At 44.7% G+C, this 27,447-nt stretch overlaps 1 protein-coding gene across 2 annotated transcripts in view; it reads left to right on the forward strand.

The window, feature by feature from the left end:
* The first annotated feature begins 2,663 nt into the window (after positions 1–2,663).
* FAM81A (family with sequence similarity 81 member A) overlaps positions 2,664–27,447 on the forward strand; it is a 78,172-nt gene continuing 53,388 nt past the window's right edge. Inside the window, exons 1-3 of one of the 2 annotated variants that reach the window (XM_045067435.1) lie at positions 2,664–2,770; positions 22,036–22,103; positions 23,360–23,633. In XM_045067435.1, coding sequence (XP_044923370.1) covers positions 22,057–22,103; positions 23,360–23,633 — 321 coding nt within the window. In that variant the 5' untranslated portion in view covers positions 2,664–2,770; positions 22,036–22,056. Of the gene's footprint in view, positions 2,771–22,035; positions 22,133–23,359; positions 23,634–27,447 lie in introns of both variants that reach the window. The other variant, XM_045067436.1, reaches the window with a different exon arrangement.

Genomic DNA, 27,447 nt, shown 5'->3' on the forward strand with positions numbered 1-27,447 from the left:
CCAGGTATCCCAAATCATAGTTCTTTAAATTAAAGTAAAGCAAAAAAAATCCATTTCCTGTAATGAGCTGTGATCAATGATTCTGGATAGATAGTTTTTTTTTAAATGTAGCCTACTTGGGCAGCTGGGTGACTCAGTCAATTAAGTGTCTGCCTTCTGGTCAGGTCACTATCCCAGAATCCTGGTATTGAGCCCCACATTGAGCCCCACATCGGGCTCCTTGCTCAGTGGGAAGCCTGCTTTTCCCTCTCCCTCTGCCCCTCCCCATGGCTCCTGTGTTCTGTCTCTCTGTTCTAAAAAAGAAAAACAAGGTGGACACCTAACCAACAGCACTACCTAGGTGCCCCTGGTATGATTTTTATTTATTTTTATTTATATTTTTTATTTTTATTTATTTATTTTTTTTAAGAATTTTTTTTTTTAAATTGACAGAGAGAAATCACAAGTAGATGGAGAGGCAGGCAGAGAGAGAGAGAGAGAGGGAAGCAGGCTCCCTGCTGAGCAGAGAGCCCGATGCGGAACTTGATCCCAGGACCCTGAGATCATGACCTGAGCTGAAGGCAGCGGCTTAACCCACTGAGCCACCCAGGCGCCCGCCTGGTATGATTTTTAAGAAGGGTATTAAAGTCAGGCTAAATAGAAGGGTTTATATATGCGACCAGAGCTCTTCCCCTTCCAGCCCTCCCTTTCTTTGCCCTTGAGAGTGAGGGAGTCTTGCAGCAAAAGAGCATCAAAATTATGCTTTGTAGGCCAGCAGAAGCAGCTGCAGGGAGTTTTTTCCTGGTTTATAGGTGCTGTACTCTGAGGAATACAAGAGTCCACTGTCCACCTCCTAGGAAGCCAGGGGTGTGTGTCCTGAGGCTCGGAACAAGGAGTGGCAGGATGGAGCTGGAACCAAGGAAGAGAGTGGAAAAGTAAGCAGAGAGGGGAAGTAAGACAGGGAGAACTTTCATGTGTTCATTTGAGATGCATGCCTTACACACTGGAAGGCAACCCAATAGGACAGGCAAGAAACATTGTGAACCTTCCTCAGGACTTTTGATGGTGGGTCCCAGGTTTGAATGGGCACTCTCCAGTAATACCTTCACACCCTTCCCGACATAGTGACAAGTTCCATATGAAAGTCACTGGGAAACTAAGTGATACTGTTATCATTATGACATAGGATTTAATTCAGTATATATTTACTGAATATATTCTGTGTGCCAGGCAGTGGGAACCTAAGGAGGGAAAGGAGACAATAACCATTGAGCCTTTGCAGCCCTAAAGGGATGCTGTTAGTCAGATCTTCTTATCATAGATCTCAAAGCCATATACTCTTCTTATCATGATGGCAGTTTCACATATGTCTGTGATTTTTTTTTTCTTACTGCGTCTCAGGCTGTACGCTCTATGAGAGCAGAGAGCTGTGTCTTTTTCTTCTTCACCATTGTGTCTTAAAGCTAAGCATAGATGCTAGTATTGGAAAGACATCCAATATTGTTGATTCATGAGTGTTACTATGTATTACCCCTTTGTGTGTGTGTGTGTGTGTGTGTGTGTGTTGGGGGGGGGTATTATTCCATTTTATAAGTGTAAACAGCCACAAAATACCCAAGTCCACCCCGAAGGCAGGATTCCAAACTGACGAAGGGAGGATTCCAAAACAGCTCAGGCTGACTCCACCACCCAGGGTCTTAATATCACGTCATGCTCCGTTCCCCGGGGTTGGAGGGGCCCGGACTGGTGGGAGAGACGGACAAGAATGCATGTACTGGGTAAATACTAGCGACATGAAAGAGACACGAACCGGAGGCGGCGAGGCGGGGAAAGGTGGGGGTCCCCAACTCTGTTTAAATCCCGCGCACCCAGAGGAAGCAAAATTGAGTGGATCGGCTTGTGCATCCTGCTCAGACTCAAAATTGAGAGGAAGGTGGAAAGAGTTAGGACGCCCTGGGAAAGGAATGAGGGAGAAGGGAGGAGGAGGGGAAGTCAAGAAGAGGGGTGGCAGCAGTTCCTTCTAGCGTCGTGTCTGTTGCGGCGCAACACAATCCTTGGACCCAGCGGGGCCCGTCAAGGCGATACTTTAAAGGGCACCTGGCAGCCTCGAGGCTAAGTTCACCTGCCCAGGTGGGGCGTCAGCACGCGAGCAGCTTAGCAGACGGTGGCCTCATAAAATAGCTTCTCCCCGATCTGGAAGGGAGTGGAGGGGAGATAAATGACGCTTTCTTGTGGGAAAGAGGTTTAGTAAATAAGGAATGTGAAGGCTCTGGAGAGAATTACAGTGCAAGCACCATGGCTATTATCCTAATCAGACACCATTTCAACACCTCTCCCTTCAAGTCATCCAGCCCTACAACAGGATTTATTTTCCAATAAGCGAAATCCCCGCCCGCCAACTCCGAGCCGCTTGGATAAGAGCTCTGTGGGAAACAGCAGCGACGAGGAGAGGCTATTTTGGGTGTGGGAACGCGGAGGGAGGAGGGGCGGCGCCGCCAGGCTGGGCGCGGGTGCGCGGGGAAAGCCTCCAGCTCGGGCTGCCACGGCAACCGCGTCCAGGCAACGCGCCCGGAAGCGGCTCGGGCGGCGCGCGGCGGCTCGCGCCCCCCGGGAGCCGCGAACCCGGCCGGGCCGCGCGCCGGGCCAGGCGGCAGGCGCGCGCTGATTGGACGGCGCTCCCCGCGGCGCGGGCCCGCAGCCGGGCGCCCCGCACAGCCCGCGCCAGCGGCCGCCGCACCCAGCCGCGCCGGCGAGGACATGGGCAGCCGCGGCGCGCCCGCCCCCCGCGCCGGTGAGTGCCGCGCCCCGGGCCCCCCGGGTCGGACGGGCTCCGCTCCCCGGCGGCGGGAGCTCCCTGGGACGGCCGGTGACCTTGGGGCAGCCGCCGGGGAGATAGGCTTGGGGGGCAGAGAGAGAGCTGCGCGTGGCCCATGTGACGTGCTGCCGGCGAGAGGGTTAACTGCATGCTGACGCGAGGGGATGAAGTTGGGCACGGAACGCAACTGGCATTGCATTTCTGCGGGGGCCGGGGGGAGTTGCGTGCTAGCAAACCAACAGAAGCCGGGAGGGACTGTCTGGGGGAGCTGGGGTGCTGCACATATTGCCAGGGGGTGGTGGTAAGTCAGCCGTCCCACTACTCAGAGCTGAGTGACCTTGGACAGGTTAACCTCTCTGCCTCCCCCCACCCCTTTCTCATTGAAGGGAGAGGCTTGGGCTCTTTGCGGTTCCACAGTGCTGTTGTTCCCTTGCACTGTAAGCTGAGAAAGGGTCCCAAAGTAGGGTTCTGCAGGAACAGGATCTACAGGACTCAATCATGTTTGTTAGACAAGGGGTTTCCATTAATTGGCTCTCAAAGTGGTAAGAAATGTTGCCGTTTTATGGAAGATAATGGACAGAAAACCGTGGGTGGCCCAGAGAGTGCCTTCTCAAGATGCCCAGGTTGAAACCTCTTGGGTGCTCTAAAAGTCAGGAACAAAATCAGGGTTAATCCTCCCGAGTTGTTCTTTCCTGTAGTTAATCTCATAGGAAACTTTGTATTTGAACAGGTAAAATCAAAACCCAACAGTGGCAGGCAGCAGCAAATTAAGTGAGTCATTTCTTCAGTATGCACGAGGTTTTTGTGTGTGTGTGTGTGTGTGTGTTTCTGCGCGCGCACGTGTGCGCGTGCCCGGCTGTGCTCACGCTCTCATCTTAAAGTCTGTGTATGTCAGTGATAGGAATTATTTCATAGGAGTAACCAGAAATAACGCTAGAATGATTTGAGTCCACAGGAGTGCAGCTCTCTGGGAAGCAGGGGCAAACATTTGCAGCTTGCTCTTTAAATAGTTGGGTTTGTGAAAGTAAATAGATTCTTTACTGAGAACCATCCCTAGGGTTTGCCCACTGTGTTCTGGTGGGGGCCTTGTCATGGAGTGTGTGTATTGGGAGGAAGGTACCTCTGAGACCCAGTAAGCTGTGACACCTTTTCTATTTTTAGCACTGGCTGGTGCTAAAAAGACACTCAGGCCCCTTTGTATATTCTCAGTACATAAACTTCCCTCTTCCAAGAAAAGGGGAAGGAGAAAGTATCCTGTCCCTCTCATAGGTCCTTGGGGTTGCCTCTTCTGGCTTTCTGCTCTAAATCCTTAATGTTCATTCCAATCTGATTTCATCTGTATAAAAATGTGGGCTGGGAAGACATTTTCAGTGTTAATGAATAAGCTTCTGTAAGCTTGTTTACCTGATGGTTTAATAATCTCTAATGGTTTACGTGTTAAAAATCTGATAGCATTCAGACAGAAAAATCCTTACTGCAGGAATTCAGCCACTAAGCCATACAAATCTTTAGTGAATAATACTTCATTACACTTGGGAACCTCAGGGACAAACTAGTCCACTTTCTCTCTCTCTAGGCCACTGGCCTTTGTGTCTCCAAACCTGCCTTTCAGTCTCTTGTTTCTCACATCCTACAGCGATACTCCTGAATTTTCATTTTTCTGCAGCTGAGCCTATCTTCCGTCCCTCCCCTAGCACCAGAGCCTGAGTGAACAGTTTCTCTCAGAATAGCCCTCTCCTGTCTCGGTCTCACCGGAGCAGGGATTGGATTTCCTGCTTCTCAGTGCTACCTCCAAACCATTAACCCGTTCACTAACAAAGTCTTCTGTTCACAAGGTCATGCTGTCTGCTCAATGCCCTATACCCTCCTTCTTATGTTCTGGATCAGTGCTTGCTAAACCTGGTGGTTTCTTAGAATGACCCAGAGTATTATGAAAAAAATGTGGCACTTTAGACTCTCTCAAACACACCAAATGAGAATCATCAAGATGGGCAAGACCTACAAATCCTTATTTTAAAAACAAACCCAAAAAGAAGAAGGAGGAGGAAGGAAGATGGGGAGAGAAGACCGAGTTCTGTGGGTGATTCTGATGTATACCCCAGTTTGGCAAGAACTTCCCTTGATGCTACAAAAAAGTAACAGACAGATAAACACGAGCAACTGGCTTGGTTCTCTTCTCTACCTTGTCTCTTGCCCATGACATTGAGGTTTATATTGAGGCTCTGTTAACTCATTGACCTTGAAGTTCCTCAGGGTCTTCAACTCCTATGGCCTTAATGTCCACTTAACGTCAACCACTCACATTTTGGGTTTGTTTCGTTTGGAGAATTTTTTCTACCTTCAAGATCTGGACTTTAGTCTGCTCAGCTGATTCTTTCTACTTACAGCACAGGATTTTAACCATTATTGAGGACTCTGGTCCCTTAATTGCTTGCTGTTCCAATCCCCTTATGGCTCCGTTTCTCCGCTTGGAGTCTAGATGTTGCCAGCCATTTCTGTTCTGTCTGGAATCCTGGAATCTTTATTCTTAACATATTGAGCTTCTCATATTCCAGTCCTCAATCCAAAATCACCCTCATTATCTACTTTTTCTTCTCCCAGCCTGCCAAGTTATCCAGGAGAAAGTCACAAAGACCTGTGGACTGGTTCCACTGCAAATTTATGCTGGCTCTAATTTCACCTAGGTCTTGCTTTTCTATGGGGAAAAAAAAATCCATCTTTTATTAACTCACGACTGCATTCCTTTAGAGGTTGTGCCAGATCTTCCCATTTCTTACACTTCCAGTCAGTTTCCTTTCAGCAGCCCTTTTTCACTAAGAGATGAAGGATGTCCACATCCTGGTTTACTGCCCTCTGCCTCCGTATAAGCTGTCATTGTACCTACCTTACCACCCCATACATTTTTCTTTCTTTCTTTTTTTTTTTTTTAAAGATTTTATTTATTTATTGGAGAGAGAGAGAGCACAAGCAAGGTGAGGGACAGAGGGAGAAGCAGACTCCCTGCTGAGCAGGGTGCCCACTAAGGGGCTCGATCCCAGGGCTCAGGATCATGACTTGAGTCTAAGGCAGACATTTAACTGACTGAGCCACTCAGGCTCCCCCCAAACATTTTTCTTTACCCATCTTTGTCCTTCTTTATTTCCTCTTTCTGTGAGGCAAAAACATGTCTACAAGTCCCCTCCCCATAATTAACCCATATATACTGCACACTCTCCATTCTCTGAACTTCTGCCCTTCCTTCTTGCCTCATGAGAGCGCTTGCTTTGTCTGTTATTCCCTCTTCAGCTTTTTTGGTCCCTCCTTACTCTGCCCAACTCTCACCCGACCGTATGTGCAAGTCATCTTTCTCATAATAAAAGAAACTGCTAGAGTCCCAACTCTGTCCACTAGAACTTTCTGTGATGTTGGAAATATCTTGTACCTGGCGCTGTCCAGTGTGATTGTCACTGGCCACAGTGTGACTACGGAGCATGTGAAATGTGGCTAATGTGACCGAGGAGCACAATTTCCAGTTTTTGTTAATTTTTATTAAGATTTTTTATTTATTTACGACAGAAAGAGAGAGAGCGCGAGCGTGGGTGCACACATTAGTAGGGGCAGAGGCAAAGGGAGAGGGATAAGTAGACTCCCCACTGAGCAGGTAGCCGGATGTGGGGCTGAATCCCAGGACCCTGAGGTTGTGACTTGAGCCGAAGGCAGACACCTTAACCTTAACCAACTGAGCCACCCAGGTGGCCCAGGTTTTTGTTAATTTTAAATTCATTTCAAGAGCACTTAGGGCAAAGGCTCCAGTGTCTGGCTGTGTCGTGTGCACCCTGCTGCGGGGTTCTGCTGTCTTCTGGGTTTCCCTCCTCTGCCCACTCATTTGTCTGGCCCCACCCTCACCTTTGTGCTGAAACTGCTTTCTTGTGGAGCTCCCGCAGTGGTGTCCTGGTGGCAGAGCTGAGGCCTGTTTCTGTCTTTCCCTCCTTGATCTGCCCTGCCGCCTGCTGCCTGGATCTCTCTCTTCCCTTGTCTCCGTGTCACTGGTTATCCACCAGCAGCTCAATCCTCTTTACCTCCTGTTTCCCCCAGACTTCCGGACGTGGGATTCTGGGGGGTCCTGTTCTTGGCGTTCTTCTCTTCCTCTGCTGACCTCCTGCCTTCTCCCTGTCCCAGCTGTCAACTCACCTTGCGGCTGACGTTAGTTGTCATTGGGTGGTTGTCCTGGGCATTACTGGGCGTCGCGACTGACCCGTACCCTGTCCTTCCATCCCCTTCCACGTCTGTGGGGCACATACTCCCATCATTCCTGTTGTGCAGGTGAAGAACTTGGAGGAGAGAGAAATGAAAATAACCTAAGTCAGTGACTGGTTGTGAAGGGGCAGACCTGAGAAAGGAATCCTGGCACTCTGACCAGAGAGCCTACTTTCACCAGGCTTTCCCTATGCCTTCAGAGGCCTTCAGAGCTGCATTTTGAGCCTACCCTCTCCCAAATCCCATTTGGAATCTGATACCCAGAAGCCCAACTGTTCGGTCTCTAAACAGCTCCTTGTCATGGCTTCCTTAAATCACTTTCCCCTTTTTAACTTTTTATTATGAAATAATGCAGATTTACGGAAGAGTTGCAAGAATAACTTAAATAGGGGCGCCTGGGTGGCTCAGTGGGTTAAAGCCTCTGCCTTCGGCTCAGGTCATGATCTCAGGGTCCTGGGATCGAGCCCCACATCGGGCTCTCTGCTCAGCAGGGAGCCTGCTTCCCCCTTCTCTCTCTCTGCCTACTTGTGATCTTTCTCTGTCAAATAAATAAATAAAATCTTTAAAAAAAAAAAAAAGAATAACTTAAATAATTTGCATCTGTAACCCAAATTCTACAAATATTAACTATTTGCCCCACTTGCTTTATCCTTCTCTTTCGTGCTCTCTCTCCACACACATAGACATGCGCGCGCGCACACACACACACACACACACACACTCATGCATGCACACATACATATGTTGTAGTTTTTCAGAGCCTTTTCAGAGTTAAGCTATAGACATAATGCCCCTTTACCTACCTCCCCCAGTACTTCAGTGTTGTTTCCTAAAAAACAGGACATTTCAGGGCACCTGGGTGGCTTAGTGGGTTAAGCCTTTGCCTTCCGCTCAGGTCATGATCCCAGGGTCCTGGGATGGTGCCCCACATTGGGCTCTCTGCTCAGCGGGGAGCCTGCTTCCTCCTCTCTCTCTGCCTGCCTCCCTGCCTACTTGTGATCTCTCTCTGTCAAATAAATAAATAAAATCTTTACAATAAAATAAAAAAAAACATAAAACAAAGACATTGCTTGCATAACGAGAGTCCAAAATTGAGACATTGCCATTGATTCCATACTGTTGTCTAATCTACAGACCTTACTCGCATGTCCCCAGTAGCCCTAATAAGGTCCTTCATAGTAGAAGAGGAGGAACAAATCTTTAAATCTTTAGCTGTGTTTGTTGTCATGCCTTTTTAATCTCCTTTCGTCTGGATGGTTCCTCAGTTGTCCTTGGACTTGTTGTCCTCGGACTTGACGCTTTGGAAGGGGACAGACTGATATTTTGTACGGTGTCCTTTAACTGGGGTTTGCCTGGAGCTTCTCACGGTGGATTTCGGGAGGCATCCCACAGGGCAACAGTGTGCCCCTCTCACTGCCTTCGCTAATGATTTCCATGCCTGTCACCGTCCTCTGTGACCCGCGCTTGGTCCCACGGCTCATTCTCACTTCTCTTCGCCACCCTCCCACATGCAGCTGACTGCTGAGCGTTGAGGTGCTCCCTTCAAGGTCTCCCTCAACTGCTCCGCTTCCTTTCTGTTCCTACCGCCTCCCTCTGCCCACGATCCCAGCGGCCCTCCACCAGGAGCCCCTGTGCTGGGAATTTCCACAAGGCAGGGCTTCCTCTACTTTGCCCTCCCTCCACACTTTCTCCTGCTGCCCTGTGTTTCCTTAACTCATCCCTTTTGAATGCCCAACAGTTGGCACTGCTCCTGCCTTCGCCCAAAGGTGAGGCCTGGTTTGTGCCCCTCATGCAGCAGGTACCAGCCTCTCTACTCTTCCCTGTCGGCGTGAAGCTCTGGAGTAGGAGCTTTGTCTCGTTCAGCACTGTCGAGGCTCAATGAGTATTTGCTGACTGGGCTCATTTCCTTGATGAAATCATTTCGCGAACTGCGCAGAGTGATCTTAGAGTTGTCTGCTAGCATCTGGTACGTGATGGTGGGTGGGAGCCCCATGCCTTGCTCTGGGAGTCAGGTAGATGGGGGGTTCAAAATAGGGCCTTTTAGCAAACCGACAGGTAATTTGAAAAGGTACTAACGTGTCGTAAGTGGGGTAAGTGATTTTCCCCTAATGACACCTGAACCTGGTGTGTATGTGTCAAGACAAAGAAATGGCACATTTGATTTAAAAAAGAGAGTATAGAAAGCTAACATAGCATATTAAAAATGGCCCATCTATTCCTTCACACCCCAAATGAGCAGCTGCATGTGTGAGAAGCAGTTTCTCAGGCTCCCATCCTCCCTGGGAGCCCTCGGACCACCTGTTTCTCTCCTCTTCATTGTCTGGCTGCCTCTCCCTCCACGCCTGGCCCACGGCACTGCCTTTCCGCCTTCTCTCCTGCCCCCCTTCTCCCTTGTTTCTCCTTCTGCCCGTTCCTTTCTCTTAATAACTCTTCTGCTTTCATCCCTTTCTCTGTCTGCATTATTTTCCTTTTTGATTTGTTGGGTGTGGTTTTAGGTTCCATGAATTTTAAATATAAAAGCAGGTGAAAAAAGATAAAAGAGTGTTTTTGGTTTTGTTTTTACTCTTCAGTGGTCTTCTGTTGATTCCTTCCCCAGCCCCCACCATGACTCAGTGGCTCTTGGTATTTTAAAAACATAGCAGAGATTATAAAATGGTTTATTCGGTTACCTTTCTGGCCCACCAGGAAAGTTCCTGGGAAGGTGCTGGTTGACAGACACCAAAAGGCCTGAATTTCTCAGCCTCTGCTAAAGCAAAATTGGTATTTGAAGTCAGTCATCAGATCGTCGGGTGGTGAGCTGTTGAGATTGTTGGAAGGACAGTATTTCGGCTCAAGGCGTGCCTGTGCTTGCTGGCCGGTGGTCAGCTTTCTTCTCATTCTTAAGAGAATGCTTTTGTGCAGATGACATCTTCTCTGGCAAAAGTAGCTACAGAAGCGAAGGCAAGAGATTCTGCTGCTTAGCCGAGTGGGGCTTACATACAAAGCGTGTTTATGTGGGAGAGAATGTGTGGGGGTTGCTTTCACATTATGGAATTCTTAAAATTGTTTAACCGGGAAGATGTTATTCAGAAACCCCTGGTGACTTCAGCTTGTTTTTTTTGTTGATTTCAGATTTCTTTTTTCCACATTTTTAATTATCTCTGGAAGAGCACAGGAGTCCTCCCCTGCTCTCTCCAAAATAGTTATAAAATTAATGCACTGAAGTCAAGTTGTTACTCCAAATAAAAGAGTCTCTCATAGACTCTTGTGTTCAGCCGAGAAGTCCAGCCCCCTCCTGCTGTGTGTGAGAGAAAGGGCAGAAGCTGGAGGCTGGATCTTTCTCCCATGGCCACATTCTTAGCTTTTCAGAGATGCATGTAGGATAGAACCCAAATTCTGTCTACAGACACAGTCATGCCTGCCTTCCAGCGGTCCTTGGTGCATCTGGGGGTGTAGGTAATTTAGTAGGTAGAAAGTTTACACCAGCCTTTAGTAATATATATTTTTTTCTGTTCTAGCTGTTGCCTTTGTCAGGTTCCCTTTTTAACATTCAGTAATGTGTCTTCTCTAATGCTAGAAAGAAAGTTGCCAAATATAGCTGTTGAGCATAATAAAACACCCTGAAAGTAATATTAAGACACTTCTTTTTGGTGTGGGTGCCCGTGCGCACTGCAGGGCAACCTAAAGGAGTCCGCCAGGCTCACAGCTGGAGGGGATCTTGAGTCAGCCATCGCTCTGTCATCTGGGCAGAGCAACTCAGTAATTAAAACGATGGGCCTTACCAAATTAGAAGAACAAGCCAATGAGCAAATATTTCCGAGTGTCTGTGAAGAGGCACTGTGCTGGGCTTCACAGGGGTTACAGGTGCTGATGGTAGGGTGTCCCTACGGCCCCAAAGTAGCTCAGCTGGAGAGACATAATCCATGAAAAGTTCAAATAACAATAGAAGATTTAAATAGCATTTCAAAAATGGCTGTTATTAATAGATGGGAACAAAAACCAATCTGTTTTTGCAAGGTTCACCTAAAAACGTTAACATCGTTCTAAGGTGGGAGAATGGGTTAAAGCCATACCGGTGGCCATTCCTCGAGTTCTAGGGGTTTGTATGATTCCAATCCATTCCCATCTGGACCAGAGGCCACATATATGTTACAGATTTTCCGGATTGCCTCAGTTATTTAGCGAGCCTTGCACTTGCTGGCAGCCACAATCAATGTTTTGAGCATTTGGAAGGTTTTTTTGTTTGTTTGGTTTTGGTTTGTTGGTTTTTTTTTTTTTTAAAGATTTATTTATTTATTTGACAGACAGAGATCACAAGTAGGCAGAGAGGCAGGCAGAGAGAGAGTGGGGGGAAGCAGGCTCCCCGCTGAGCAGAGAGCCCAACTCGGGGCTCAATTCCAGGACCCCAGGATCATGACCTGAGCCGAAGGCAGAGGCTTTAACCCACTGAGCCACGCAGGCGCCCCTGTTTGTTTGGTTTTAATGGGTCAGAAATACAGCCACTTTCCCCCTCAGCAGAGGGGAAGGAGAACAGGTTTTGCAAAGTAGAATTGAGGTCATTTTCACAAAAGGCATTAGAGATAGTTGCCTTGGGACCCTGTGGAGGGACTTGTGCTGTCCTGTGGAGGGACATGAGACTTTTGGGATGCCATGCTGGGGGCTCCCACCAACGGCAGCCATTGGACCTGTGTGCAACACCTGAGTCCCAACGTAAGGGCAATCCAGGGCTCTGATGAAAGCTTCAGCGAGCGTACTGGGCTCAAGCCTCATGATGTGCCCACAGGGGAATGGGGCTTGGGGAATCATTCACAGGAAACCAGGAGCTGTTGTTTGATGAGTATAGAGTTTTAGTTTGGGAAGATGAAAAAGTTCTAGAGATCTTTATATCTCTAGATATAGATCTTTATATCTTCTAGAACTCTAGATATAAAGATTTCTAGAACTAGATTTCTAGAGATAGAAAGTTAACACTATTGTAGTGCACACTTACATTTCTTAAAGATGATAAATCTTGTGTTACCTGTTTTTAACCACGGGAGAAAAAAAAAAGCCTATAAAACTCATTTTACCTGAACTATAGCGTAACCTTTAAACCCAGAATCAGGCTTGTCTCTTGATTTTGATAACTATACATGGGCAGTTTCTGTTTTTTTTATTTTGTTTTGTTTTGTTTTTGCTCATTGGCGCTTTCTTTTCCTCAAGAAGTTTGTATTTAGATTTTTGTCATTGTGAAAACAACATACTTATTAAAGTATTTTCAAAATAAGGAAAAGTGGAATAAAAATGTACCCAATGCCACTATTTATATTTTGATTTATGTCTTTATGTTGTTTTAAGAAAATATTATTATAATAGTACTTCTAGTACTGGAACCCCTGCTCTACTCTGCTCAGGACAGTTGAGGGACTTATGGGTTGCTGGAGTATTGTAGAATTGAAAAGAAATGTCTGGGTGTGTCAGGTAAGATTAATTCGCCATTGACCTAAGGTGTCCAGAGAAGGATATTTTGATATGAAGACACCCAGTGTCTTAGACGCTGTGTAAGGCCTTATAACATTCCCTCCTTTGGTGACTTACCCAGATTTCTCCAGATCCACCTCATAACCATAATGCCATTTCCATGCTCAAATGTGCCAGCTCAGTACATTTCTTGCAAGGATGGCTCGTCTATTCACCCAAATGCTGTCCAGGTTTAGGGAGAGGGAGCTGGTCTATTAAGAAGAAGGCAGAGTGTTTTATAAGACTTATTTGTGCCGTTTGTGCTGTTTCATTTTCTTTGCACATAATGTGGTGGCATTCTCTCAATCTGAGCCCTGTGATTGATTTATGGAACGCTCCTGCTGTTATCAGTGGTATCTTTTCGGCCATTTTTATCAATCTAATACTTTGGCTTTGGAATTAGTCATCCCTGGCCGCAGTTGCATGGCCTTCTTCCTCCTCCTTGTACTGAAAACAAATGATTTACCTAGATACCAGCTATTCACATCACAGAGCAGTGCCAGCAGTTTGGCACTCAAGGAGGTGTCCATTCATGGAGGCAGAGCCCTGTGGTGGGTCAGTTCAGAGCTGGGAGGAAGGCAGATAAGGGTGGCCTGTGCTGGGGTGCTTGGGTGGCTCAGTCGTTAAGGGTCTGCCTTCTGTTGGGGTCATGATCCTGGGGTCCTGGGATCAAGCCCCACATTGGGCTTTCAGCTCAGTGGGAAGCCTGCTTCTCCCTCATCTTCTTCCACTCCCCTGCTTGTGTTGCCTCTCTCTCTGACATGTAAATAAATAAAATCTAAAAAAAAAAAAGCATGGCCAGTGCTCACAGAGGGGTAGTAGTTTCCTTGTCCTTGACGGTTCCATCCACCTCCATAGGCCCAGGGTCAGGTGAGCTCCTCACCTTGGGGAGGAAGAGTAGAAAGAGAGGGGAGTATGGCAGAGGGAGACCTTAAAAAATTGGCCTGTCTTTTAAACTCAAGTTAAAATGTTTGTACCATCTATACTGTGGTGCCGAGGAGCAAAGCTCTGGTTTCCAGGCTCTGATTATGGTTTTATATAGTGCTATAAATCCTTTTTCAAATCTTATTCTTTAAAAAAAACTTAGCATTATAGCTGGCATATAAATTTTTTTTATGTTACTTCATAGTCTTTGTAACCATTATTTTAAATGGTTTTTGATATTCTCTTGAGTGGGTGTGCCGTGCTTTAATTAACTGCTCTTTTATGGTTGGACACTTAACCAATAGCCATTTATAGAAATATTAACATTTAGATAAGATCACATGTTAAGTATGGATGAAATGCCTTAGGGCCAGGGATCTGATGAAGATTAGTTACTGTTCTCATTTCACGGTCCTCAGAAAGTCTAGGGCAAGATTGAGTTCTGAGTGTGTGTGCTGGGGAGACTAACACTTTGACTTCCTTCCACTTCATAGTCTTTACACGATTATTTGTTTGTTTTAAAGATTTTAAAGAGTGAGTGAGAGAGAGCGAGAGCGAGAGCGAGAGAGCACAAGCAGGGGGAGCAGCCGGCAGAGGGAGAAGCAGGCTCCCCGCTGAGCAAGGATGTGGGACTTGATCCCAGGACCCTGGGATCCTGATCTGAGCTGGAGGCAGATGCTTAACCGACTGAGCCACCCAGGCACCCCTGTTTGTTTATTTTTAAGTAGAGGTGGAAAGAAGTAATTTTTTTTAATGATACAATGAAAAATTAAGAAGTAAAACATCATACATTTAGTTGGAAGTGTCTGTATCCATATGTCTGATCCCTCTGTCACTCAGAGACAAGTATGACTCTGATCTGGTGTCTTCCATGCTCGTCTTTCAATATTACAGATTTGGCATATTAACTTGACATATTTTAAACCTTTATAAAAAGATCATTAGGTGTCCATATGCTTCTTCAGCTTGCTTTTTGACAATGTATTTGTGAGATTCATTCACATTGAGACTTGTAACACTAATCCATTTATCTCCACAATGGGTGGTTCTTCACTGCATGAATGTGTCACGCTTTATTCATCCTTTTGCCTGATGATGGGTGTTCAATGCACACCCCCCCAGCCACCACCTACTTTTTTGCTCTTAGAAATAATGCTGCCTTGAGTATTCTTGTAAATGTCTCTTTGTGAACATGTTTGAGAGGGCTTTTTTGGTTTTGTTTTATTTCTTAGCAGTGGAATCATTGGGTCACGGAGTTTGCACATCTTCAGCTTTACTAGATACTGAAGATTGCCTTCCAGAGGAGTGGTACTGATTCACATTCCCATCTGGTGTTCCTCGTGTTCCATATATATTCCCGTCAATACCCGATCTTGCCATGCTTGATTTTTGCCATTCTGACGGGGTGAAATGGCATCCCTTGCAATCTGATCTCTTGTGGCAAATTAGATTTATTTTATGATTTGTTTCCATTTGTTTCTACAATGTTAGAAAAAAACTTGTTAAATTTCTTATTCTTTCTTTAATGTATTTATTGAGATTCTTTAAAAGTAAAATAACCATTTAGAAATTTAGTAAAAGACTTAAATATTAGATTATAAAATCAATAATCTCTTCGCAGTGAGCAGAACTACCCCCTGTGTGATTTGGTATCAGAATCCCGGGTGACTACAGCTGCCGACTGAGGACAGGGGACTGCCACTTGACTGGTCTCTGCTGTATTCTGTGGGTTAGGAGCAAGTCATACGTACCAACACTTTCAAGGGGAGGGGATCACACAGATATGGACTCCAGGAGGCAGAGATCATGGGGGCTACCTTACATACTAGTCTGTCCCCCGCAGCAGGTACCATGTTGGGATCCTCATGTTTCAGTGTCAAGTTTCACGTCTCAGGTTTCGATGGTTAGCACTGCTATGGCAATCAGACAGATTTTGGGAGACAGACTCACACAAGTCTGGTTCCCATCACAGTGAGAAAAGTAGCTGGCAGACTGGGGCTTGTGCTGCTTCTCGCATGTTCTACTTTTACACACATCCACACAGGAGGCTAAATGATACGCTTGGTGAATTTGGGCTCAGGGCAAGAGGAGTGAGCAGGAATACTTTGGGGGCTAATGGCCTTGGACCATGAGAACTTAATACATCCCTCTCCATCACAGAACCCTTCCTGCGGCCCCAGATTCTCACGTTGCTGGAAACACTGATAAATTTTTCCTCTTTAAACTCTGCTTTTACTGGATATGCTGTGTATACCATCCCTCTTTCTGGTTGCGCATTCATTCTCTAGTCAGAATATAATTCAGTTGATTAAAGTCAACATTAGGAAATGTCTTCATTTCTGTCATCTGTCCTTGAGATTCATTGATCCAGTAAATATTCATTGATCATCAGTGTGCCAGGTGCTTGGAATAAAGCTGTGGACAATTCAGTTCTTCATGGAGCCCACAGTATAGAGCCAAAGACTGACCTTGAACCAGTAATCACAAATGTGATGACCGCTTGCTCTGTTTTACTTGTGAGTGTTAGCAGTATCTTGGATTGTTCTTACAGATCTGCTGATTTCATCCCTTCTTGATTCTTTAGACTTCATTGTCAGAGTCACACTTTATTTATTTATTTATTTGAAAGAGAGAGAGAGAGAGAGAGAAACCACAAGCAGGGAGAGCAGCAGGCAGAGGGAGAGGGAGAAGCAGGTTCCCAGCTAAGCAGGGAGCCTGACATGGGGCTCAGTCCCAGGACCCTGGCATCATGACCTGAGCTGAAGGTAAATGCTTAACCGAATGAGCCACCCAGATCCCCTAGAGTCTCACTTTAACCTCAATTTTGGAAGTAGCTTGCCCTCTGCCCCTCAAATTTTTATACTACCTGCATTATCTCATAAAAGAAAGGAAAGGAAAGGAAAATTGAGACCAAAAATTTGAACTAAATCATGATTTAAAATAACATTTCTGTGTAAATGTTCGTCAGTAAGGGGCTGCCTAACAATTTGGTATATCCGTTCACTGTAATATTATGCTGGCATTAAAAATCATGATGTGTCTTTATATATGGAAAGATGTTCATGATACAGTGCCGATTAGGGAATGCAGGGCACACATGCTATAGAGTATGACTTTATTTTTTTCAAAAAGGAAAATGTATCCTGGGGAGAGATCTTTAAAAAAAAAAATGTAAATCAATATATTAACATCAATTTCTGAGGCTTAATTTTCACTTTGTTCTTTATGTCTTTATGTAGAGCTTAAATTTTAATCACAGAAAGCATTTTTCAGTTTAAGAAAAGGTGTTTCTTAAAATGTTTCAAATTTCCTCATACAAAGATGTGTGTTGCAAATTGTTCTTTGCACATGTGTGCCTGATTGAAAAACACGAGTGACAGCAAGACTTCACTGTAGCTGTACCCTCACCAGCGGAATAGCCTTGGCCAAATGAAAGGGTTAAAGCAGATGCCTGTCATTTCCCCACTAGTGCCACCCAGGAAACCATAGGATACCTCCTTAAACAAATGGGTACTATTTGCTGGACCATTTATACAAGATGTTATTTTAATTTAATTTAATTTTTTAAAAAATATTTTATTTATTTATTTGAAAGACAGAGATCACAAGTAGGCAGAGAGGTAGGCAGAGATAGAGGAAGGGAAGCAGGCTCCATGCTGAGCAGGGAGCCTGATGTGGGGCTCGATCCTAGGACTCTGGGATCATGACCTGAGCTGAAGGCAGAGGCTTCAACCCACTGAGCCACCCAGGCATCCCTAACGTGTTATTTTTAAAAAGAGATGTGTTTTCTATCAGATGTGCATTTGCCAGGGAAGGGAAAGGAACCAGCCCTTCCTGGGAGCTTTTGGAGTGCCCTAAGGCCAGACAGGGTTGTCGATTCCCTGTAGTCCTCCTGTGGGGTAATGCCTGGGTGAGGAAGAGGCAGAGGAAGAGGCAGAGGCCCAAGTTCAAATCCCTGCGTGTGGTTGGGCCAGTTCCTGAACCTTTCTAAGTCTGTTTCCGCTGTGTAAATGGTGATGGTAAGAGCATTCCTTCGCCAAGTGTGAGGATGAATTCGACGAATGCCCGAGAGTATGCTCCGGAGTGTCGGACAGGGGTTAGCACTTGTTGAGAGTGAGCAGCTGTTATGTATGAGGTCCCCAGGCCAACAAGCTAAGGCCAGCCTGCTAAGATCACAGCTGGGAAGCCAGCCTTCAAATAAGGGTCTTTCTGACCTCACTGACCTCACAGTGCTTTCCAGTGCTGGACAAGTGTACCTGCGGCTGCACAAAGTGGGAGGAGGAGAGGCGGGGAGAGCACAGTCAGGAGGGGGAAGGAGAATGGACCGTGGGAATGCCCGGCTAAGAAAATGGAAGGGGCAAATTAAAATGCAGGGGGAGCCCTGAGCTGTAGGAAAAGGAAGTGGAGAGGCCAGAGCAGTGGGAAAAGCAAGAGGGAGGAGAGAGGAAGGCAGAAGCTCCTCCCCAGGCCCTGCCCTCCCCAGCGAAGTTCCTGGTCCTGGGACCTCTCCTCGCTTCTGACCCTCCCTCAGCTTGTCTTTCCCCGTTCCCAGCCCTGGTCCAGTCACCCGTCTGCCCCAGCGCTGCCCAGGATGGAGTCCAAGCCCTGAGCGTGGGACAGAGCTACGTTAGAGCACGATTCCCACCCACCTGTCTTTCTAGGCACACCTTCCGCTGTTCTCTGCTCTCTCTCCTTTCCCTTTATTTTTAACTATGAGAAAATAGACTTTTCCCCCTACCACCAGATTACAACCACTTTATTCATAAGTGCTTTGCCTATTTTTTTTTTTAAATTCTGACACCTAGCAGAACCCATCAGTACTGTATTTTGATAGTAAAATGAAAAACTAACTTAATTTTTACATGATTGACATTGAATTTTTCTGAAAGTTAAAACTGCCATTAGCAAAAATCATGTGTCATTTCACATTTGATGATACTGGAGGTATTTCTACCCAGTGTCATCTTATTTTTTTTTCAAAAGATGTATTTATTTTAGAGAGCAGGGAGGGGACAGAGGGAGAGAGAGAATCCAAGCAGACTTCCCACTGAGTGCAGAGCCCAAAGCCAGGCTCTGGATACCCCCTGGATATAATGACCTGAGCCAAAATCAAGAGCAGATGCTTAACCACCTGAGCCACCTAGGTGCCCTTAGTGTCATCTTACTTATAAAAATCTAATGAGAATCCTCATAATCACAATTAATTATTTTGGTTTAGATAAGAGCATTTTCCTTTACTCTTTTGTGAACTCCCAAACTCTATTGATATTGGACGTTGTGGTTTTTACTTTTTTACATTTCTTTCAACTCTTCTCTCCTTGCTTTGCTTACCTGTCCCTTCCTCTAATTTTCCCAAGTTTTTTAAACTCATAAGCTGGGGATTAATATTATATCAGCAAAACACAACAGAGTCAGACCAGTAGATAGTCTAGATCTGCCTAATAATGTTGTAGTACCACTTGTAGTTCTAGAGCTCAGATTTATAAAAGTGCAGGAATGGATGACCACAGGCAGGTCGGCCAGAATTGACAATGGGAAGATCTGGAAATGATCTTTGAGAAGTTATTTAACCCAGTGACTTATTTATTTTAATCCTTATTTCTTTGTAATATAGGTCCCATTGTCTGATAAAGAATCACAACACTAACCAACCAAGCAAGCTCACAAACAAATTCCCACCACATTTCTTTTTTTTTTTTTAATTTTTATTCTTTATAAACATATATTTTTATCCCCAGGGGTACAGGTCTGTGAATCACCAGGTTTACACACTTCACAGCACTCACCAAAGCACATACCCTCCCCAACGTCCATAACCCATCCCCTTCTCCCAAGCCCCCTCCCCCCAGCAACCCTCTGTTTTGTGAGATTAAGAGTCACTTATGGTTTGTCTCCCTCCCAATCCCATCTTGTTTCATGTATTCTTCTCCTACCCATTTAAGCCCCCATATTGCATCACCACTTCCTCATATCAGGGAGATCATATGATAGTTGTCTTTCTCCACTTGACTTATTTCACTAAGCATGATACGCTCTAGTTCCATCCATGTTGTCGCAAATGGCAAGATTTCATTTATTTTGATGGCTGCATAGTATTCCATTGTGTATATATACCACATCTTCTTTATCCATTCATCTGTTGACGGACACCTAGGTTCTTTCCATAGTTTGGCTATTGTGGACATTGCTGCTATATCCCACCACATTTCTTGAAGAGGGCACCAGTTCTGAACAGACCACAGTGTGTGTTGTGACCTCATGCCATGTGACATTTCCTGTCCTAGAGAGTGCATAGTGCTTTGTTATAGGTTTGTTACTGAAAAGCAATCTCAGCCAGAGTGGTGGATAGACTCCTTTTCCAGCAAGTTGATGTGGCTGGGCTTCTTTAGCTCAGGCAGGAAAATTCTAGAAGGATGAAATGACCTTCAGAGAAGGGGGTTCCAAAAGTGTCCATTCTTTTACAAATATTATATTGAGTGGCTGTTTGGGTGCAGTCTCAGTAAAGAACTATACTTTTTAACTAAACACTCTCTAATGCCTCATTGCTCCAGTTTCTGATACTGGGATGTAAGTCACGCTCCCGTTAACAGACACGTATGGAGAGTTCTAGGTCAGCTCTGTGTCCATTAAGATTTGAAATATGCCCTGAAGGAGCATGTAGTTCAGTAAGGGAGACAGACTATTAAATAGCTAAAAATAATAGAGTGTAATAGGTACTATAAAAACATACCGAGTAAAGTGCTGTAGAAATACAAACGAGGGAGCTCTTTTATTGAACTGAAGGGCAGAGGGGCCTTAAGGGATGAATAGGAGTTTTCTCGGGAGGCAGAGAGAAGAGTGTTTCCCATAGAGCTCACAGACAAAGGTGTGAAGGCAGAAGAGTTCAGGACATCTTCAAGGACAGTGGTGGGTGGAGTGGCAATGGGGAGGGTTAGCATTGGCTAGAGTGGCACCGCGTGCGGTTGAAGAATGGGTTAGGCCAGAGTGTGCTGAGAGCATAGAAGGTAGATGTGATGGTGGAGTCTTCAGGAAAGAAGGTGTAGAACAATCTCTCTATTCTGTACTTTGGGGAATCCTACTCATTTTCATTAGTTCCTCTCCTCCTAGCTCTCTTTCCTACCCAGGGGAAAGTAAGGCCTCTCCTTTTTCCCTCCCTGTGTGTTTTTGTTCATAGCCATTAATCCCATTGCTTCATAGTTGGCTTAGATATCTCTCTTTCTCTGTAGGCTGTGAAGTCCCTGAGGGGTCCGGATTTTGTTGTATATATTTAGGTTACTCAGCTGCATCATAGATGCCAGATAAATGTTTCTTAGATTGGGCTATTCCATAGATTAATATCTCAACTGAGGTACATTACAAATTTAAAATGGTAAAAATTCTATGATTCTAAATCTTAACATTTCCACATTGGCCTGATTTCATGTAGTCTTAATGACAGAGATGATTATCTTAAGAGCTGAAGATCTCCTTTGGCATCATCACTTGTTTGGCATGAATCACTTTTTTTCTTAAATGTAATTTGTTTGAATTCAAAGTTCTTTGTCTAGGAAAATGAAATGTTCACATTTTGAAACTCTAAAAATAAGACACTGGAAGAGTTGATGCCAAAACAATGGTTTCAATCAGAAATGCTCTCTGAATCCAGCATCTAAATGAGAACTAATTACTGAATCAGATCACAGTTACTAGGCATTCATTGTTTTAAGGCAATTAACAGCAGTATTGAGAAACCTAAGTAACAAAATATTTTAAAAACTCTCCAGTTTTGCTCAAATTTCTAATGTGTTAGGATGGCCAAATGTTCCTTACAGGCAAGATATAATATGAATGATGATATCTTATTAAAAAAAAGTTTTAAGGAATATCAATCACATTCTCTTCATAGATAGAGAGGCTCCTCCAAATTAGATCCAATTGATGATGTATTTTTTGATTTATGATTAATTTAGAAGTAAGTGCTCTCTTAATTTGCTATGGAATTTGCTAAAGTTGCTGCGATCAGATTTACTAAGGTAGTTTCCTGCCTGACATGATTGAATAAAGCCTTTAAAGAAACTGTCTTGTGGGCGCCTGGGTGACTCAGTTGGGTAAACAACTAACTGCCTTCAGCTCCGGTCGTGATTCCAGAGTCCTGGGATCGAGTCCCTCATCGGGCTCCCACTCCATGGGGAGTCTGCTTCTCCCCCTGACCTTCTCCTCACTCATGCTCTCTCTCACTGTCTCTCTCTCAAATAAATAAATAAGATCTTAAAAAAAAAAAAAAGGAAAGAAACTATCTCATTTGTGTAAAAGTGGTTTCTCAAGCTTAAAATGCAGTTACGGGGTGGGAGGGTAGGAAGTTGCAAGAAAATCTGCTTAACAGTCCCCAGTGATCTATCTAGCAAGGCTTGGCAGTATTAATTTTGATTTTGCTTGATTCTTTTCTCCCTATTTGGAACATTTACTGTTCATTTCATGTATAGGACATAAGACATTTAATAATATAACGGATCGGTGGGTCAGCATAATTTACAATCCACTTAGTGACTTAATAATAAGGTTTAGATGTCATTTCAATTCCAGATATAAACTGTTAAATAATTTAATGATTATTTTTTCAACAGATGTAAATTATTAAAAAGAAAATGGCCCAACGGAACACTGCATTTCCTTCTCTCGTCACTGAGGAAAGGTATAATATATGGAAAATATGCATCTAAGGTATACTTTTCCTTTCCACCAATCCCATGAGGGCTGCTAGTGGGTGTGATGGTTATTATAAATGAAATTTTGTGGCTGTTACGTTACCCAGGGATGATTTTGTTCAAGGGCAAGAGAAGTACAGTTGCGTCCCTCTCCAGCATCCAATTTGTAGGATCTGCTCAGTGACAGTGAGAAGTGGAGACTTCATAATAACCTTACAGTACAGCTGTACTTCTGGTCCCTAGGAAAATGCAACTCTGGAGCCTTGAGGGCTAATGTCCCACTAACCCTTTTAAATCAGAAGTTGCAGATTGAGGGTCCATAGACCAGAATTGGCTCATGGAAGTACACTGTTTGGCCTGCATTGTCTTAAATACTTTTTAAATGACTCATTAACATTTGAAAATCAGGTGATTTCACATACAAGTCTGAATTTCCAGCTTTTTAAAAAAAATTTGACATAATCTGAAAAAATAGACCTGCATTCCCAGATGGTCACTCGTGGATGGAGGAAAATTGTAGCTGCCTTTAGTGGAGGAGTGCCCTTTCCGGGGTCTTCTAAGTCCCCCCCATGTGATGGGCATGATTCATTTAGGTCACCTGCCTGACCCTTGTAGGCATTCAGAGTTCGTTATTATGTTAAAGAACTGCTGTAGGGGAATGGGGGAGGAGGGCATGTCAGGAGACTTTGTGAATATGCTTGATCTTTATAGATTTTTTTTAAAAAGATTTATTTATTTTAGAGAGAGAGAGAGAGCATGCGCATGTGTGAGCAGGAAGTGGGGAGGGAAGGGGCGGGACCGGGGTGGAGAGAAAGAGAAAGAAGCAGGCTCCCTACTCAGTGGGGAGCCCAACGCGGGGCTTGATCTCAGGACTCTGAGATCATGACCTGAGCTGAAATCAAGAGTTGAGATGCTTAACCAACTGAGCGACCCAGACGTCCTGGTAAGCTTGGTCTCCATAAGCTTGGATTGGAATTGGGCACATGTCAGCATGCCCAATTCTACCAGCCTCTTGCTTTTGGAGGTCATCAAGCCTGCTACCCGCACGGTTAAGACTCTGAGTATGATTGTTTCAAGATGCCCGGCTCACCAAGAAAACTTGTGGCAGAAACCCTGCCTCAAGCCCCATTTAGCTTGTAGGGCGAGAGAATTTGCATTTACTTCTCTGGGCAGTCTTGAATCTGGCTTTTTGAAAAAGACTTTTTCCCAGTGAACAACCTTGCAATGTGGCTCCCTTCCACAGGCGAGTTAGAACCATGCCCCGACACAGCCAGTCCCTGACCATGGCACCCTACTCATCTGTAAGCCTCGTGGAACAACTGGAAGATAGGATCCTCTGTCACGAGAAGACAACCGCGGCCCTTGTGGAGCACGCCTTCCGGATTAAGGACGACATTGTTAGCAGTTTGCAGAAAATGCAGAACAAAGGGGGCGGCGACCGCTTGGCCAGGCTCTTCTTGGAGGAGCACATCAGAAACATAACTGCCATTGTGAAGCAGCTCAATCGGGATATTGAGGTGAGTGAGGTGTGGGAGAGTCAGGGTGGCTGCCTGCCTTCTGCCCAGACCTGCTCCTCCCCGCGTGGGGGCCTGGGGTCAGCAAGTCGACTTCCTGCCGCCCAGGCAAGTAATACGTTCAGACCAGAGCTTTCTGTCTGTGTGTTCTAGTGATCACCAAGGAAACAGCTTGAGCAAATATCCTAATTAAATTTATTTCAGTATTTGATAGCAGTTACTGTCAGTGTTATTTATGTTTAATCTAAATTTACCTTGCTGACTATTAAATCACTTTGTTTTGTTTGGCTCTCAATAGAGAGAGAGAAGATCCAGTCAAATAGTTTCTCCGTGAAACCCTTCGTATCATTGAAGACAGCTATTAAGTCAATTACTAAGTCAGCCTTTGCTGCTTCAGATTAAATGTTTCTAGGCCATAATGATTATACATAATATGGTTTATTACTCAAACAATTTTGGGATTTGACTTGCTTCTCAGGCTTTCCTTTTATTGCTTTATTTATTTTTTTTCTCTGAAATGAGCCCAGTAAAAGGCCAATATGGTCAAAATTTTTAAGATATCTAAATCTACTGCTGTTTTTTGAACAGTCACAGGGACCACACAGTTTTTTTTCAGGAGCTTAAGATCATTTAGGCTCTGAACTGGTAATGTCCTTCACCTGTTACTTTTAAATATATAAGGAAGAGGAATGTGGATAGATTAAGGAGAACCTTTGATTCAAGTCGGAGAGATTGTATCTGAGTCATGCTTCCTGAAATTTTCAGCATCAGGTTGTGTTTATTTACTTTTAATGGTTCTATTGAGGTATGAGTTATAAGGCACAAAAATCCACCCAGTGTAAGTATACAATTTAGTATTTTTAGAAAATTTATAGAATTGTGCAACCATCAACATGATTCAGTCATAGAACATTTCCATCACCCCCAATATTTGTATAGATCTGTGTTCAGTCAATCCCTACTTCTCCCCAGGGCCCAGGCAACCACTCATCTGCTTTCTGTCTCTAATTGTGTCTTTTCTGGACATTCCGTATAAATGGAGTCTTATAACATGGAGTCTTTTGCAACTGGCTTTTTTCACCTAGTATAACATTTATGAAGTTCAGCCATGTTCTAGCCTGTATCAGTGCAGATAAACCTCCGAGATATGACAAGTTTGGCTCCAGATCACCATGATAAAGCAAATATTGCAATACAACAAGTCAAATGAATGTTTTGGTTTCCCAGTGCATATAAACGTTATGTTTATACTATACTATAACTGTAATCCATAAAGCGTACAGAAGCATTATGTCAAGAAAATGCACATACCTAAATTTAAAAGCACTTTATTGGGGAGCCTGGGTGGCTCAGTTGGTTAAGCATCTGCCTCAGGCTCAGTCATGATCTCAGGGTCCTAAGATCAAGACCCACGTTGGGCTCCCTGCTCAGCTCATCCCTCTCTCTCTCCCTCCTTATGCGCGCTTTCTCTCTCTCTCTCTCTTTCTCTCAGATAAACAATCTTAAAAAACAAAAACCACTTTATTGCTGTTGAAAAAAAAATTAAAATAAATAAATAAATAAAATACTTTATTGCTAAAAACTGGTAACCATCATCGGATCTTCCAGTGAGTCATAATCATTTTGCTGCTGGAGGGTCTTGCCTCGAGGTGGATGGCCACTGACTGATTGGGGTGGGGGTTTTTGAAGTTGGGGTGGCTGTGGCAAGTTCTTAAAAATAAGACAGTGATGGGGCACCTGGGTGGCTCAGTGGGTTAAAGCCTCTGCCTTCGGCTCAGGTCATGAACCCAGGGTCCTGGGATTGAGCCCCGCATTGGGCTCTCTGCTTGGCAAGGAGCCTGCTTCCCCCTCTCTCTGCCTACTTGTGATCTCTGTCTGTCAAATAAATAAATAAATAAATCTAAAAAAGAAAAAGACAGTGATAGAGTTTGCTGCATTGATTGGTTCTCATTTCATGAATAGTTTCTCCATACACACGATGGTGTTGATACTATTTTACCCACAGTGAAACTTCTTTCTAAAGTTTTATCCATTAGGTTTATGTAATATTCTAAATGTTTTGTTGTCGTTTCAAGAGTCTTCTCAGCATCTTTACTAAGAGTAGATGCCATCTCAAGAAACTACTTTCTTTGCACTTCCATAAGAAGCAGCTTTTCATGCTTTGTCATGAGACAGCAGCAACTCAGTCCCCTCTGCAGGCTCCACTTCTAATTCCAGTTCTCTTGCTGTTTCTACCACATCTGCAGTTACTTCCTCCCCTGAAGTCCTGAACCCCTCAAAGTTATCCATGGGGGTTGTAATCAACTTCTTCCAAACTCCTGCTAATGTTGATATTCTGACCTCTTCCCATAAACACAAATGTCCGTAACAGCATGTAGAACGGGGAACCCTTCCCAGAGGGACTTCCAGAAGGCATCACTCTTCATGGTAGCTCTAGTTCTGTGAAATGTGTTTCTTAAATAATATGACTTGAAAGTTAAATGTGCTCCTTGATCCATGGCTGCAGAAAGGGTATTGTGTGAGCAGGTGTGAAAACAACACTAATCTCATGGTCTGTCCCCTTCAGAACTCTTGAGTGACCAGGTGCACTATCCATGAGCAGCAAGCTTTGGAAAGGGATCTTTTTTTCTGAGCAGCAGATCTCAACAATGGGTTCAAAATACTCAATAAACCATGTTGTAAAAGGGTGTGCTGTCATCCAGGCTTTGTTCCACTGACAGAGAGCACAGGCAGAATAGATTAAGGGCCCTAGGATTTTCAGAACGGTCAATGAGCACTGGCTTCAACCGCAGGTCACCAGCTCTCTTAACTCCTAACAAGACAGTCAGCCTGTCCATTGAAGCCTTGAAGCCAGGCATTGACTTTTCCTGTCCTAGATGGCATCTTCTTCCAATGGAAGCTGTTTCATTTATACTGAAAATCTGTTGCTTTAGTGTAACCACCTCCATTCATCATCTTAACTAGATCCTTCTGCATAACTGGCTATAGCCTCTGTATCAGCAGTGTTGCTTCTTTGCATTTTGTATTACGGAAATAGCTTCCTTCCTTAAACCTCATGAATCAGGGGCTCCTGGGTCGCTCAGTGTGTTAAAGCCTCTGCCTTTGGCTTGGGTTGTGATCCCAGGGTCCTGGAATCGAGCCCTGCATTGGACTCTCTGCTCTGTAGGGAGCCTGCGTTCCCACCCTCTCTCCCTGCCTGCCTCTCTGCCTAGTTGTGATCTCTGTCTGTCAAATAAACAAATAAAATCTTTAAAAAAAAAAAAAAACAACAAAAACCTCATGAACCAGTCTCTGCTAGCTTCAGATTTTTCTTCAGCAGCATCCTCACCTCTCAGTCTTCACAGATTTAAAGAGAGTTAGGGCCTTGCTCTGGATTAGGCTTTGGTTTACGGGAGTGCTGTGGCTGATTTAATCTTCTGTCCAGACCACTAAAACTTTCTCTGTATCAGCAACAAGTCTGTTTGTCTTTCTTACCATTTGTGCATTCACTGGAGTAGCCCTTGTAATTTCCTTCAAAAACTTTTCCTTTGTGTTCACGACTTGGTTAACTGTTTGACCCAGGAGACCTAGCTTTTAGCCCGTCTTGGCTTTCAGCATGCCTTCCTTACCGAGCTTAATCATTTCTAGCTTTTGATTTAAAAGGAGAGACGTGTGGGACACCTGGGTAGCATGGTTGGTTAAGTGCCTGACTCGTGGTTTGGGTTCAAGTCCTGGTCTCATGGTTATGAGATCCAGCCCCGCACTGGGCACCACACTCATTGTGGAGTCTGCTTAGGATTCTCTCTCCATCTCCTTCTGCCCCTCTGACCCCCACTCA

The sequence above is a fragment of the Mustela putorius genome, unplaced genomic scaffold, assembly GCF_011764305.1.
Source record: "Mustela putorius furo isolate JIRA1106 unplaced genomic scaffold, ASM1176430v1.1 tig00003896_pilon_pilon_pilon, whole genome shotgun sequence".
Taxonomy (NCBI): Eukaryota; Metazoa; Chordata; class Mammalia; order Carnivora; family Mustelidae; genus Mustela; species Mustela putorius.